Source organism: Carassius gibelio, chromosome B10 (assembly GCF_023724105.1).
Source record: "Carassius gibelio isolate Cgi1373 ecotype wild population from Czech Republic chromosome B10, carGib1.2-hapl.c, whole genome shotgun sequence".
In the NCBI taxonomy this organism is placed as follows: domain Eukaryota; kingdom Metazoa; phylum Chordata; class Actinopteri; order Cypriniformes; family Cyprinidae; genus Carassius; species Carassius gibelio.
Window position 1 is genome coordinate 20,405,331 of NC_068405.1, and position 14,411 is coordinate 20,419,741.

At 35.9% G+C, this 14,411-nt stretch overlaps 1 protein-coding gene across 5 annotated transcripts in view; it reads left to right on the forward strand.

The window, feature by feature from the left end:
* Positions 1-8,675: 8,675 nt before the first annotated feature.
* gramd1ba (GRAM domain containing 1Ba) overlaps positions 8,676-14,411 on the forward strand; it is a 42,961-nt gene continuing 37,225 nt past the window's right edge. Inside the window, exons 1-3 of one of the 5 annotated variants that reach the window (XM_052566614.1) lie at positions 8,676-8,950; positions 10,960-11,512; positions 13,302-13,379. In XM_052566614.1, coding sequence (XP_052422574.1) covers positions 11,148-11,512; positions 13,302-13,379 — 443 coding nt within the window. In that variant the 5' untranslated portion in view covers positions 8,676-8,950; positions 10,960-11,147. Of the gene's footprint in view, positions 8,951-10,381; positions 11,513-13,301; positions 13,380-14,411 lie in introns of those variants that run through there. The other 4 variants (XM_052566619.1, XM_052566620.1, XM_052566613.1 and 1 more) reach the window with 4 other exon arrangements.

Below are 14,411 nucleotides of genomic sequence, written 5' to 3' on the forward strand. Positions count from 1 at the left end.
CACTTTGACAGTGAATAACTTTACATCTGAGGCGTTTAAAGACTCTGTTTGTCCATTATTTATTTCTAAAGATACACGACAATATATAAAGGGCTCCATTACCTTCTATGTTACATTATGGCCCCGTATAAACAGTTTATGTAAAAAATAGGCTAACGATTGCGTCATAAACACTCGACTCTCTGTTGCATTACCGTACAGACAGGAGGAGAAGCTCGCAGGCAATTAATTTAATATGGCGTACTGGCGTTACATTTTAAAATACTATACAAAATAATTAATCAGAATACTTACTCCTGCTCACTCACGACAAAGAACTCCCCGCTCAAGCTCGCCGTCTCTGCAAGATTAACGATGGCAGTTTTCACGCACAGCCACTTAGAAGATTTACATCTGGCAGACAGATTGCTGACGTCGTCAAGCTTCGTTTGAGTCTGCGCGTCAGAAACGGAAGTGCTAAAAAACGCTAAAACTGGGCTTCATTCGTCTCAATTGAGTTCCAATGGGGTCGCTGTGTCCATTTCTTTTACTGTCTATGACTGAGCAGCATAGAGCGCCATCTCGTGGCTGGAGACGGGAATGTTTTCTCTTGGTTATAAATAAATGTGACTTATAGTCCGGTGCGACTTATATATGTTATTTTCCTCGTCATGACGTATTTTTGGACTGATGCGACTTATACTTAGGTGTGACTTATAGTCCGAAAAATATGGTACCTAAGATTGCACTTTTTTTTTTAATTCCAGAATTAAAATTAATTAAAAGTTCAAGATTTAAACATAATAAATCAGTATAAATCCCACATTCATACAAGAGACTGGTAGCAAAAGAATAAACAAAAAATCCTAGTAGAATAGTAAGAATACTTAAAGCAATAGTTATTTTCAGATCATATATATTTTATATCTTAGTTTTAACATTTTAAATAATGTATTTATTTAATATATTTGTTAATTAAATGTTTATTTATTGGTTTTTAATTGTTTAAAAACGTAAAGCTCACCGGTTTATTCTAAAACAAAAACAAAATCAGTTGGCAGGTAGTTAAGAGCAAAATGAATGTTAAAAATCTAATTATTTGTATTAATCATTTTTAAAATGAATCACTATTACAACAAACATGTCATAAAATCAGTTGACCTTGTTCAGTGTATCTTAAATAAAATAAAATAAAATGTTGTTCATGTTCTAAATGTCTGTGAATTTCCCGAGTGCAGCTGTACAACTGTAAAAGAGAGACAGAGCCCGGCAGGTTTAAGTGTGTTTATGAGAGAAGTAACGGAAGGAGAACAGAACACCTGGAGACAAAGAGAGAGAGGGAGAGATCGCTGCGCTGACTGGGCAGCAGTGTGACATGTGCTCAGTGTCTCGTGAATAAGTGCTGCACCGTTTCTTTCCGTGTGGGCTTAATACAGTTTGACGGCGACCTCTCAGTTGTGCGGAGAGAAAAGTGGAGGCTGTTGCACACACGTTGACGTGTTGTTTAACACGGTTGGGGTCAGGTAACGGTAAAGCCTTTTTATCCAAATGCTGTGCATGTCCAGATTACTGTTTGCATGGAAATTGATCTTATTGGGTTGGGGTTTACATGCATGTTGCTTTGGGGCTCCAGTTCACTTTCACTTCTATGTGTGTGTGTTGATGGAGCTTGACTCTAGAGTGCATTCCTCCACTGCTCTAGAGTGCAATCAGTCTGTAACATTTAAAAATTCATGCACATCTTTAATGAAGGTCATGTTTTGAACCGTCCTCTGCTGGCACAGCAATGGAACATGTTAGCTCAACTGCCTGAGGAGGAAGATCATATTTTCTTTTTTTTTTAGACTGTCAGGAATCCGTCCGATGCCCTGTGAGGTCTTGTATCGATAAAAAAACAGCGCATTGTTCTGATGGACTTTATTGTTCGGCTCGTTACCTCTCTCCCCGCCTCTCTTCAGCATTTTGAGACTCTGTGTTATTCTGCATCATGCTGGGCAAACACATTTCGAACCCTCTGGCAGATTCTTCTTCCATATTCATGAGATGACGTGTTTTATGTCCCTGAATGCAGGCTAATGTCTGTGGCCTCCCGCTGAGGTCATTGTGTCCACGTCTCGGCTGCCCAGCTGTTGGAGACAGGGACGGTCCTGCGTCCATGCAGATGAGTTTACTTGAGATAGATGTCACTGCACGTCTGACATTGCTTATCATTTTGATGATGCCTTTTCATATCGTTATCATATTGCTTACTTTAAAGACGTTTTCGATAATGGAAGTCTGATGATGTGACATTTAACAGAAGGGCCTTCTGGAGGACTTTAAATGTGCAAAAGAAATTGTCCAAGTAACATCAAAATGTATTTATACTGTGCTTTTTACAGTTTACATGATTTTAAATCAGCTTTACAAAAAAATCATGTTTTAAATATCTTAATATTTTCATGTCTTCGCAGATAAGATGTGGCACATATTATACAGTAGTTAACATTTTACAAAGATACAAGCGTTCAAGCAGTACAGTATAGTATATTTGCCTTTTTTAATGGAGTCTCTTATGCTCACCAACTGTATAATTGTGTATTATTTCTAATATTGGTTTCCTATTTTAATATACAGTGAAATATATTTTATTTAAGTGATGCATTGCTGAATATTCATCAGGCTTTAGTGTCACATGATCCTTCAAAAATCATTCTAATATGCTGATCTATTATCAGTGTTAAAACTGTTGTGCTGCTTAATATTTTTTGGAACCATTTTCATTTTGGATACATTTTTCTTCGATTCTTTATATTCTTTTTATCAATAAAAAGTAAAAGAGAATAGCATTTATTTAAAAAAAATATATTTTCTATCAATATAAGTCTTTTCTAACACTTTTTGTCAATTTAACACATCCTTGCTGAACAGAAGTATTCATTTCTTTAAAAAAAAAAAAAACAATTTACTGACCCCAAACTTTTGAATAGTAGAGTATATTGTAACACAATTTATATTTTGGATAAACTCTGTTCTTTTTAACTTTTTATTTTATTTATTAAATCCTGAAAAGGTATCACAGGCCCCACAAAATATTAAGCAGCCCAGGATCGAGTGTTCAGAGGACCTTAGCTTGTATTGAACCCAACACATTTATTTAAATGTCTATAGGGGCTCAATTTATTGATTTATATTTATTTATTTAAAGACATTTATTTAAAAAAAAATGCAAAAAAAATTGCTAATTCTGTCATCATTTACTGAAACCTGTCATCATACCAAACTGTAAACCTCCCCATTTTGTCTAGTGTTGTTTTGACCCCCACTGCATTTCATTTTATGGACAAATGGTGCTATCGTGCAGTCAATGATTTGCTCATATTTCGCCTGGTGCTGAATAGACCTTGATTTCTCTACAAGGGGGACCGTTTCATAACATTTAGACATCACACAACTGTAATGGTTGAATTTTATTTCGCTACTCATGCTGACAATATTTTTACCTTGCCTTCTTGTGATGTGATGTGCTTTGTGTTAAATTTACACAGATTTAGTAAAATTCTGGAGCTGTTAAATGCTTCAGGTTAGCTCATTTATAAAATGACATCAAACAAAAGGCATTTCTGATAATTTTTTCGATTGTATAGGTGATATTTTCATTAAAAGTTAATGAATAAATGCAGCAGCATTTTACCAACTAGCAGCTTTCTGAAGTGAGCCTGGTCTTTTCAAGCATGACTCAGAATTGACAAACGTTTGAAAAGCACTGTCAGTCAAATGTACTTCAGCTCCCAGCAATCATGTATCCAGAGAGCGGCTGCTTTGTTTTATAAATGCACTGTTGGCTTGTCAAATACTAAACAAAGCATTGCATTGCAGACTATTGCTCTTTTGCAGCTCATGCCGGGACATTTTTAGGTTCATGCTCACACATTCAGTATGGTTGGAGACTCCCAAAGCTTCCCTTTTTAAGTTCCCAAAACATCACTTTAGACTTTGGGAATGGTTGTCATGGTAACATTGCATTGAGTATTATGTTTTTTAATAAGATGATTGGACAGAGCTTGGTTGCAAAGAGGCAAAAACTCAATCCATCCCCTTGCTTCATTCAAGTCCTGTGTAAGTTTGTTGAACTTGTCATCAGGAATCAGGATCAGGATGTGCATGCATGTATTTGCAGCTGTGGAAGTTTTTTTTTTTTTTTTTTAATTGAAGCTTATATGAATATATTATAGAAAATCGACATTATTTTAGATAATCTTCATTTGCTTCATTTTCTCAGTTTTGCAGTCTTGCAGTGTAAAATTCATTTTAAATGTTTTAAAACTTAATGTAGAAAATGGCTGTTTAATTGACCACTACAGATGTGTAACTCTCTCAGAATTACTAATTTTGAATTATTAGTTCTGTATTACTACATATAAAACCAAACTGAATTCATTATATTAAGTTTTTTAAATAAAAAAATGAAATGAATGTTAACTAAATTTAAAATGAATAAAAATAGATGGTGTTATTTTAAATAAAGCTTAAATCAAATCAAATAAAATAAGCATATTAGATGAAAAACTAAACCATAAAAAAATAGAAACCAAAATTAGTTACTTTGGCAACTAATTTAATTTAAAGTACTAAAATTACTGAAACTGAAATAAGTAACTTAAAGCTAATGAAAAAGAACAAAATTACTAAAACTAAGATGACTGAAACCAAAAAATATTAAAATGAAAGAGTATATATAAAATAAATATTGGGGGAAAAAACAGAACAACAACAACAACAAAAACAATGCTGGTGATTTTGTTTTTCTTTTTGTAATGTAAAAAAAGAATGTACCACAAAATAGTTTTAAATAAAGGACAATATAATAAGTTGCTTGTAGTTCTCAGGGTGTGTAAGTAAGAGTAAAAGTAAGCTAATGATGGAGCAGTTAGAAACCCCTGGAAACATGTCTAACTCAATTACACTGTGACTGGCAAGTCTATGACAGGATATGACACGTGAACTGGCAGTGACTTCCCACTCAGTGCACATGCTGTCAGGAGCATTTACCTTATTAGATGATTCCTATTTGTCTTTTCTCTGTCCAGTGCATCAGCTCATACTATCGTACAAAATGCAATGCACATTTCATTATCATCTGCCTCAAACATTGTGATTTTTGTTTTCTATTTATCTGTTTAGATTAAACAGAGTTTCAGTTCTTGTCCAGTCTTCCGGGTGCGGTGCCTTGGGGCCTTTTTGAGGTTGTTACTGCTAAATTATTCAAACAAACCTAATTTGATTATTCAGGAAGGCTCTCTGGGCATGATTTCCCTCTTTTTAACCGTTCAGGTTGAGTTTCAGAGGGAACCTGACATTGTGTGTGGGTTCTGTGCAGGAATCGTTTATTATGAACGACTGTTTAAAATGGCATAGTATAGTTTGGGGTTGATGTGATCATTTTATTGTCCGTGTGAAAATGTCTTACATTTTCTTATATGTGTGATGTGAATTGTCACTGAGAAGTGAAAGATGAAGTCAGAGTTATGAGGAACTACTTCTCGATGTCCGTGTTTTTCATTTAACATTGGTTTTATTTCAATTAAATGCTGATACTCTGGAGTTAATAATATTTTGTTGTAAAATTCATTACTTTTATTAAACAACTCTGAAATCAGGTTTGAGTTCACATAGGATACAGATAATTAAGGTTAAAAAAGCTCTGTTGATGATTATACAGTATACAATTTTTCTTTTAAACCCTGAATAAATCTTTATTTAAAAAGATTCCTTTCTGCATCATTACACCAAACATGTATTCCAGTTTTTTGTAATTATTTGTAGTGGTGGAGGATGTTTCTATAATGAACAAAACTGTAAAAGCCACTGGGTTGAATGAACTCGAACACCCACATGCACTGCACTTGGAAGTAGTTTTTATGTAAGACCTTACATAACCTTTAAAAACCGAGTGAGTGAGAGCTGCAAAAAAAGCACAGTTTGACGTTGAAGATGAATGTGTGGGCTATTCCTGCCAGTACCTATTGAACTCTGTAACTAAAAAATGTGTATGCTCTTAGAAGACTTTTTGCAGAATCAGAATCAGAAACAGCTTTATTGCAAGTGTGAATGTGACGAATGTGAGTCTGAACAACATTGGACCCAATTAACTTTCATTGTATAGAAAAGACACAAATACAGTTTATACAAAGTGACGTGACATTCAGCCAAGTATGGTGACCCATACTCAGAATTCGTGCTCTGCATTTAACCCATCCAAAGCACACACACACACTGTGAACACACACCCGGAGCAGTGGGCAGCCATTTATGCTGCGGCACCCAGGGAACAGTTTGGGGTTCAGTGCCTTGCTCAAGGGCACCTCAGTCGTGGTATTGCTGGCCCAAGACTCAAACCCACAACCCTAGGGTTAGGAGTTGGCCATAAGGAGCTTACCTGCAGTACTTTTCCTCTTGAGAGCCATCTTACCTCCGTTTGGAAAAGTAACAGTTCATATTCTAAACCCCATTTCTTTGCACAACAGGTCAAACAGTCTTGATTTTGTGGGATGAGTCTTTATAAAATGTACAATTTGTGTTGCTGTTTGAAACACTGCGTTCAGCCCCGCCAGAAGAGTTTTTGCTCCAAGGGCCTGTCCGTGAATCATACAGTGGGTGAAATGAATGTGCGGAGCTATTTCTCAAACCAAAGCAGTGAGTCCTTTATTTTTCCCTAACACTGATCCCGCTCTGTCTGTGCACATACAGACACAGTTGTCCCAACAAAGACCAGGTTCATTCAGTTTACCACTGAGTTTTTTGAAAATATCTCTTCCTGTGCATGTTTTTTCCGGTGCTGAGTAAAATGGAAGATCCTCAAGCAACTTTCTCTATGACGGTAGCAGACAAATACAAGTAGTTGGGAGGAGTTTGTGATGTCTGTAAATTCCATTCTTTATTCTGTCAATTAGCTGACATTTGACGTTGGTTGCCATTTTGGTAATACGCCGCCTTGTGGTGTTGTATGATTGTGGAATTTGTTCAACACCACTTGCATACTTATCTCCAAACATAGTTTTACAGATGGCCATTGCTGCTGGATGAATGAGGCTCTCTGCAATTGTATGAGGCTTTTTGGCCTTGGCCACTACAGTAAATGCGTCGTCTCATATGAAGCATTAAATGCTTTTACTGGTAGAGTGGTTTGGGTGGTAAGGTTTTTTTTTTTGTTGTTGTTTTTTTTTACCTGTTAATGCTGATTCTTTATGGCGAAAAAAGTGAAAACTGGTTTATCCTTTAACTTTGAATGTTTGATTTGTAAGTGACTTATCAGTTTCACATGCAGGTTTCAAACTCTGAACATACAACACATCGTGGCCATTGTTCATTATTAATTGTGGTGCAAATGAATTTGTATTTTATGTACTGTTGGTCACACTTCCGTCGCTTTGATGGACAAAGGCCTTTGGTTTTTGCAATTAATCCTTTCTTTGTGGATATCCCTGTTGACGTGGAGGGATCGTCATCAGTTTGAAGTCGCAATGCTTCAGTTGGGAACTCCTCTTCTTTTTTGTCAGATGGTTCACCTTTTTACCTTCACTGGTATTAATCTTAAAAGCCACTGGATAATTTTGTTTTGACTTTTTCTCAAACTCTATTGCACCATAATAATGCTTTAAAGCAAATTTGTTAGAAAATATTGGCATACTATAAATAAGTCAAAGACTCATAGTGCAACAAAGTAAACAATATAATGAAAAGAAGCAGGATCTATTGACGCTCTTGGGTATGATGTTAGATTTGCTGGTGTATTTTTTTACGATTTTGTGTAGCTCATCAATCATGACAGTATGAAAAATGTAAAAACTCATAACTGATGGTAGGAAGATTTGTCATCTTTTTATGAAGGCTACTGTGAAGTTCCTCATATGTCTGAATCAAACAACATTGAGCTATCTTGATTAAAAGACCTTATGTGTAATTTCTTTAATGAACTGTACTTTAGTCTTCATTTGCATAAAATTAAATAGGGTAGAAGATTAAATAATGTTACTTAATGAAGATTAGGTTACAATTACAAGATGGATTACCTATTAGTGCTGTTAGTAATTTCTGTCATGCCAAATTTGCAAAAGTTTTTTTTACCTTTACAGATTTACAGTATCTCCTGCGGTGAGAATGTGCTTTTATGATTTCACGTCAGTAATGAAGGTGGTTGTACATTTTGATTAGAATTTCCTTCAGGCAAGATATGTGCTAACCGCGTTTTTGGGTGATAAGCTAGGCTACATTTTTGTAAGTATTACTGGCTGTCAAGATGTGCTTCTAATATTTTTACCTCAGCTTTAAAAGGTTGTAGTACGTTTTTGACGAGGATTTCCGACAAAAAATGTGTTTGTCATAATTTTCGTCATTAATTAAGATGGTTTTGTACATTTTTCATTCGTTTTTACTGATGTTACCTCAGTATGTTGAAAATTCTGCCTAACAATGAACGACGTTTTGAAAAGTAGTTCGTTTTGAGAAAGAAGCTCGTTTCTTTAGTAAATCACGACAGTTTATATTGTCGTATATTCAGCGTTAGGCTAGTATGTTTTACTTGACTGCTGCAGTAAGGAAACCTCTTTTGAACTATGAGCCTGCTTTTATGCTGAGAGATCCGGGGCGTCTCAATCTCAGTAAGAGGGGTGATTTCCAGAGCTCAGTCTACGTATATGACACATCCGATCGTTTTTTTGTTTTTATTTCCACACAAATATTTTAAATGTGTTTTATTTCGCTTATAATAAACCCAGTTTACGTTATCCTGTAAAACGACATTTAATTTGTTTCTGCGCGACAACTCTCCCCTTCAATCGGAGTGGAATTGTCCGGTGAAAAGGAAACGTGAAGATCATAACGGAACAGTGTGGGAATAAACGCTTAAGTTTCTCATTCATTCCTGCTATTTAAAACTGAAAGACAGACGGCATATTAAAAACGAAGGTTTTGGTTACTTGAAATGTAAAAGGTAAGATTTTCCTCATTTCTGTTTAGTGCATGTTTTCAACTTTTTATTTGTACTGTTAAGGATTGTTTACAGATCAATATACTATTTTATAGAGTATTGTTTCCACTTAAAACAATAATAGATAGCATTTCTTCACAGGAAATATTGTTGTGCTCTTCGGTTTTGCAGAATAAATTTTAAACTTTGCTTTCTGGTACCTTTCTCTATAGTGCTTATGATATGGTTTCTTGGGTAGCCTATCAAACTTATAATAATAAATAATAACGCATAACAAGTCTTACAAAAAGTACATGGCAGTACTAATGTACAATGGTAACAGATTTAGTTACATGTTACATTCATAATTCATAAGTTATGACACTGAAATTAGTGTACCACATTTTTTGCATGAAATGCCCAAGGTATTACTATTGGACCAGGTTCAAAACCCCTTGTGCCATAGAACATTTTATAAGTGAAAACAGGTATAGATAGAGTCATAAATTATAATACAGTTCACACCAAACTGTGATGTATATGCATGTTTAATGGATTGTGGGGAAAAGTTAAGCCTCATTTTAGAGCCTTACATTTTTACAGGACTTTAAAGTCAGATATTTGCTGTACAGGTTATGCAGTGTGGCACGGTGTGCACCTTCCAGAGCCCCTCACATGGGGAACATGGTAGGATTTGTTTTGCATATAATTGAAGAAGTCTAAGAATGCGTAACTCATGTATTTGGCATTTACTGCTGAGGACAAGACAACAGGGACATATTATTATTTAAAAAAAAAAATAATAACACTAATAAAAAAAAGCTCACTGACCATCTCCAGTGGAGCAGTAACAGCAGTGATCTAACAGTGTGTGGCAGGTAGGGTTCAGTCAGCAGATTGTGTGTTGTGATGAGCAGGCAGATGGGCAGCCCGTGAGTGTGTGTCTGCTCTCAGTGGGTGGCGGCTTACTGCACTTCCTGCTGTAAGATGAACTCGTCTTGCATGTTTATGCCTCACTTCCTTATACACGCCTGAAGTGCAGCGCTACATGATGCCTGTTATATTAACACTGACACGCATGACTGGCTCTAAATGTATTTTTTTATTTTTTTTGGGTCATATCCTGAGGAATCAAGCTTCTTCGATTTTTTTTTTCGATAAGAGTTGTTGTACTATGAAAACATACTGTAACTGTCAGAACTCAAAACTTCCTCCCCAGTATTAAAAATTGTTCTTTTTTTTCTTTTTTTGTAATTTAGTGGAACTTAGTGGTTTCAGGGGAAGAAACATAAATGCATAAATATACACTACCGGTTTGGAATAATTAGGATTTCTTAAAAAACATTTTTGAAAGAAGTCCCTTATGCCCACCAGTGGTTTATTTATTTGATCAAAAATAATAATACTGAAAAATATTATTACAATTTAAATAACACATTTCTATTAAAATTAAAGATGTAATTTATTCCTGTGATAAAAGCCAACATTTTCAGCATCATTATAGTCTTTGCTGTCAAATGATCTTTCAGAAATCTTTCTTATATTCTTACTTGGTGGGCATTTATTATCAGTTACTATTGTTTCCCAATTATTACTAGTGGTTCTTATTATTAATGTTGAGTTTTTCAGTAATACTCCAGAGCAGAGCAGGAAAAAGCATGTGTGTGAGAAAACAAAATATGTCATTTTTGCTAACTAATAGTGATTGATTTGCTTTGCATGTTGTCATTTCTGTGTAGTCTTTTCTGTAAAGTCCTAATGTTTTGTGTAGATGATTATGTGCATGCATAGAATCTTTCCACCTAGAACAGTGGTTCTCAAACACACCTGATTAAATCAAAACTAACAATTTTCAAACAAATAAATACATTATTGATGCACTTCTGCCAATCAAAAAGTAATAATGTGTGTTAAAAAACTTTTAAATGCACACATCTTTATAGAAAAAATTTATTTAAATAAAACAATCAAAATTTTCCAGTGTTTGGGAACTGCTAATCTAGTAGATCCTTTGACCTTGGTCTGACCTCTAGGGAGCTATGCTGAATTTCTGGACAGAAGGTTTTTAAAAGAAATCTTCTGTAAGTCCCAACATGTCAACAGTGAGCCATCTCACAGGAAGTGCTGAACTTAGCTCAGGCCAGGTGTGGACTCGCTGAGCTCTTTGATCTTCATCTGTACTTGCTTCTGGACTCATGTAAGACCGAGCAGAAGCAGAACCATGTCAGAAACCCTCCAGCTGCCCGCGCTGCAGATCCAGGGCCCGGTAGACGGTGAGTGCAATGTATGCGAGGTGGATCTGGCCCTGTCCAGCTCGTCCAGCCCGTCTCTGCGGCGCAAGCGCTTTAAAATGCACCGTATGAAGAACGTCATGAGCGAGAAGGAGCAGCTGGAGAAGGAACAACTTCAGCGTTCCGGGAGTAAGGAGTACCTGCAGCTTCCGTCTATTGAGATCACGCCATCCAGCGATGAGGACGCAGCGTGGTCGAGTTGTTCCACCCCTAGTGCCTCACCCCAACGCAGACGCTTCCTCCTGCGCAAGTGGCTGCGAGGAGGCGAGAAAAAAGAGCACGGCAGTGAGAGCAGGTCTGTATGAGCACGAGACCGAACCCTCCTGCACTGCCTGATCTCAGCACACAAACACATCCATCCTTCATTCCCGCTGTCCATCATGATTAATGTGCACCACTTCATTTAAGTCTTCTTGCTCTGGTAAATTAGCCATAGCAGACCTTTGTGTTTCGTGTGTGTGCATGAGTGTCTTTTTCCCTGTTCTCTCTGAAGGGACTGAAGTCTCTGCTGTGACATTCATAGGCTGGAGGGAAGAACAAGCAGCCGCCTGCTGCTGCCAAGAACGCTGACAGGAGTTTGTCTAGGGACGTCTTAAATATTCATAACTCTCGCTGGCTTTTAATAGTCAAAAAACACAACATGGAGTATATATGTTTCTGCTTTGACCTAAACATTTACTTCAAGCAGCCTTATAGCTGAAATTAGACCTGAAGTACACTACCAGTCAAAAGTATGGACACACTTGACTGAATTTATGATCTTGATTGTTCATAAATTATTAATTGATCAAATAGAAAATAGCTGGAACAAGGCATTTTATTCTTACAGCAAAAAAAATTATCCTCCTCAATCACGTGTAAGATTTATTATTTTTTTGCATCCATTGCATCCCCATTGTTTTTGAAAGAGGTCCCTTTTGCTCTCCAAGGCTGCATTAATTTATCAAAAATGCAGTAAAATGTATTACTTTGAAATATTATTTCAATTTACATAAAATAACTGTTTTCCATTCTATGATTATTTGAAAAAGTTTAATTTTCAGCATCATTACTACAGTCTTCCGTGTCACGTCATCCTTCAGAAATCATTCTAATATGCTTTTTTTTTTGGTGCTCATGAAACATGTTTTATGATTAGCAATGTTGAAAACAGTTGTGCTGCTTAATGTTTTTCTAGAATTCATTTTGCATTTTTAAGAATTCTTTGATGAAGGTGAAAGAAAGAAAAAACATTTGTTTGAAAAATTTTGTAACTGTAAAAGTCTCTACTTTCACTTTTGATCCATTTAATGCATCCTTGAATAAAAGTATTCATTTCTTTAAAAAAAAGATTGTTTGGTCACTTTATAATTCTCATACTTATGTTTGTCATTTCAGAAATTGTCTGACTTTACTGTCATTCTAAAATGTGGAAAATACCTCTAATAAAGGATGAGTAAGTGTAAACTTTTAACTGGTAGTGTACAGGGATTTTGAGGTTAGATGTTTGGCATGAATCAGCTGTGTACTGTAGTCTGTAAGCTGTCAAGTGTTTGCTGGTAGAAACCACTTTTAAATACACCAGTGTTTATCAATGTAGGGCTCTGGTATGTTGATCTGTTGGGTCATTTGTCACCCGCTTCCTTTTCATGCAATATGAAAGAACTCGGGGGAACCACTTCTGTGGTTGAATGCACAGGATGTTTTTCTGTCGTTTCTTTTCTTAAGTCTACATTGCACACTGTACTTGATCATCATGTCAAGGTTAACTGGTTAAATGCATGTATTGTTGTGTTGTTGTATAACACTTGTCAAATAGAACACTCTCTACTGTCCTCTAGTGGAAAAGTGTAAATGGTCTCCTTAAAATATCTTGTATAAGACACTTGATTGAAGTCTGTAAACTGAGAAACAGTGAACTGTTAAACTATATGCACATTGTGTGTTGATCTTGTATGTTATGTTTGAGCATTTTTTTTTTTTGTTACTGTAATTAAAAACATCACTGTGTGTCCAAACTCACCTTCTGTTGTCTCAATCTCAGTATGAGTGGACATGTGGTGTGTATGTGTGTAGTGATTGTAATGTGACGCTCTGTGTTACAGCAGTCAGCAGAGCAGCCTGCAGAGCAGCCATGAGGAAGAGTCCACACGCTACCTGAGCCCCAACACCCGTGACGACAGGTACACACTCTGAGCTGCTTTAGATCTCATTGGCATTGGCAGTGGCTTTTACATGTTAAAGTACCTGGAAGCTGAGGCATTTATCTCACTTGTCTGATATTTATGCATTATACAGTACTGCTCTCACTGTAGTTTCCTTATGAGTCCAACAGAGGTCAGTGGTTGGTCAGCTCAAAATCTGGCTGAAATTGTATATAATTCACTATTCAGCTATTTACTTGTGATGGGAAAATATGTATTGTATGTGATATTTCCTTAATTCTCTTGACATACTGCTTTCAGTATACTGTAAATGTACTTTGTATGATTTTACTTCTTATAATTGCTACCTTATTCCTCATTATGGATCTTTTTCACATTTCCACAATTCTCAGAAATGGAAGTTGTCACAGTTGGGTGAACTTCTATAGTGGTTAATGGAAACTACCACAGATGTTTTATTTAATTTTTATTTGTTTTTGCATTCCCATTTGCTGCAATAGGAAAAAAAAATATATATAAAAAAAGCATTTATTTTATTTTTTTTTAAAAGATGATTGCTGTGGTTAGAGCAGAGAAAGATGTCACATTTGCCATGACTGCCTCCCTATAATTCTACATAAAATGCTAAAAATAAAATAAAAATAAAATCAAACACTTTATATCTCGCATTTGACAAAATATCTTTTATTTTTAATAGCTTTTGTTTTCTCTTTTTCATCTTTGCAATTTCAGCAGTTGCTGAAAATGTTGACATGATGTGAACATCCTTCTGGCAGCTGGTTTAGTCTCAGTGTGATTGAGAAGTATCTGTTTTTGGTGGTTCAAGTTTTGCTTATGAAGTTGTTCTTCTTTCCGTGTCAAGTTCTGCATCTGTTGTCTGGTTTTGAGTCTGACCACAGATCTCACTGTCTATATCGTGCCATCTGAAAAACAACTCTTGCGTGTTTCACTTTCATATGACACTAGAACTACAGAACTTCCCATGGCTTCTTCTGAGGCCATATATTTGTGTCGCTATCTCAGAAATACCATGAACTAAACCAGGTGCGA